At 58.1% G+C, this 1,377-nt stretch overlaps 1 protein-coding gene across 1 annotated transcript; it reads left to right on the plus strand.

The window, feature by feature from the left end:
* Window positions 1-202: 202 nt before the first annotated feature.
* Window positions 203-511, plus strand: MONBRDRAFT_13232 (uncharacterized protein; the record flags this gene model as incomplete). Its single annotated transcript, XM_001751125.1, has 1 exon — window positions 203-511. One exon carries the CDS (start codon window positions 203-205, stop codon window positions 509-511), a length of 309 nt encoding a protein of 102 aa, XP_001751177.1.
* Window positions 512-1,377: the final 866 nt, after the last annotated feature.

Genomic DNA, 1,377 nt, shown 5'->3' on the forward strand with positions numbered 1-1,377 from the left:
ATTGAGGGCGCCTACTCGGCTACCCTCGTCATCGCCCAGCTGGTTGATGGCCTGCCTTCGAAACTCAGGGACGTAATTGCAAACCTGTATCAACCGTCTTGGGATTTGGGCAAGTTCTTTGAGGTGGTGACTGCTAACCTGCACAAACTCACGCCTGCTGGTGCCCGCGCCGAACCTAAACAGGGTGCCTTTGCTGTTGAGCATGGTGGAGGGCGCGGGCACGGGCATGGCCGTGGACGTGGTCGCGGACGCGGTCGTGGACGTGGTCGTGGCCGTCTGCAGCTTGGAGCGCCACTGCACGGGTCCACCAGGAGCCAACTCTCCGGGCTCCAAGCACATTGCTGTCAAGTATCGCTTTGTGCAAGAGAGGTATGAACGCAACCAGCTCGATGTCCAGTTCTGCGGGACCAAGGACATGGTTGCTGACCTTCTCACCAAGCTGCTCAATGGACCGAGCCATCGTCGTTTGTGTGACATGCTCTTCCGTTCTCAGCTTGAAGGGGAGTATTAGAGGCACAATCTGAGACGGTATACTTTACCACGTAGTGTGTCCTTTGGTACTTGATGTTGTCCCACCTTGTTGTGTAACATCTTGCTGTACCATCTTGGTGTATCATCTTGTTGTGGCATCTGTTGGTCCCAACAGATTGCTGATATCGCTTCCACCTGTCTTCAGTGTGATAGTCCATTCTCTGTCTCCACTGTGTGTGTGTTTCCACCTGCTATAAATGGGAGCGATCTCCCTGGATCGGTACCATTTTCCTTCTTGACCTTGACCTTTTTTTTTCTGACATCTTGGCGTGAACCACGTTGTCAGACAAAATCTGCAACCCCGCTCTTTGCGGCCCGCGTTTTGGCGGCGCCGTCGCTCCCACCGTGTCCGCTCGCTTGCTCGCTTGCTTGCCCCGCGGACATGGCCACTGAGTCCGGCGGCGAGGATTCTTGGACCCAGGTCCGCGGTGCTAAACGCCCGAGTGCCGAGTCACCTCCAAGCAACACCACCACCTCGCCTTCCCAAACTCGTCGTTCTGCAAAACACACAAAACATGGCAGCGCTCGCCACGACCGTAACCATGTTTTCCCTGACCCCATGACCACCCCGCTTCGCCCTCACGCCCGCCACTCTGTCCCTACCGCCCGTGCCTCGTCTCATGTGCCCTCGACGTCCCCCGCTGCCGGTGCGACCGAGTCTTCGGCACGTGCCGTCGTGCCCGCGGCCGAGCCAGTGACCAAGACGTCAAACGGCGGCGGGGAGCAACATTCCATCATCGGAAACACTTCCAATGCTTCTCCCCGCACCCCTCGCACGCCATCCAGCCCTCGCTCCTTTGCTCAAGTTGCTGCGGCAATGCCTGCCGCCGCCACTGCCACATCTTC

Source organism: Monosiga brevicollis, genomic scaffold, assembly GCF_000002865.3.
Source record: "Monosiga brevicollis MX1 MONBRscaffold_382 genomic scaffold, whole genome shotgun sequence".
Taxonomy (NCBI): Eukaryota; class Choanoflagellata; order Craspedida; family Salpingoecidae; genus Monosiga; species Monosiga brevicollis.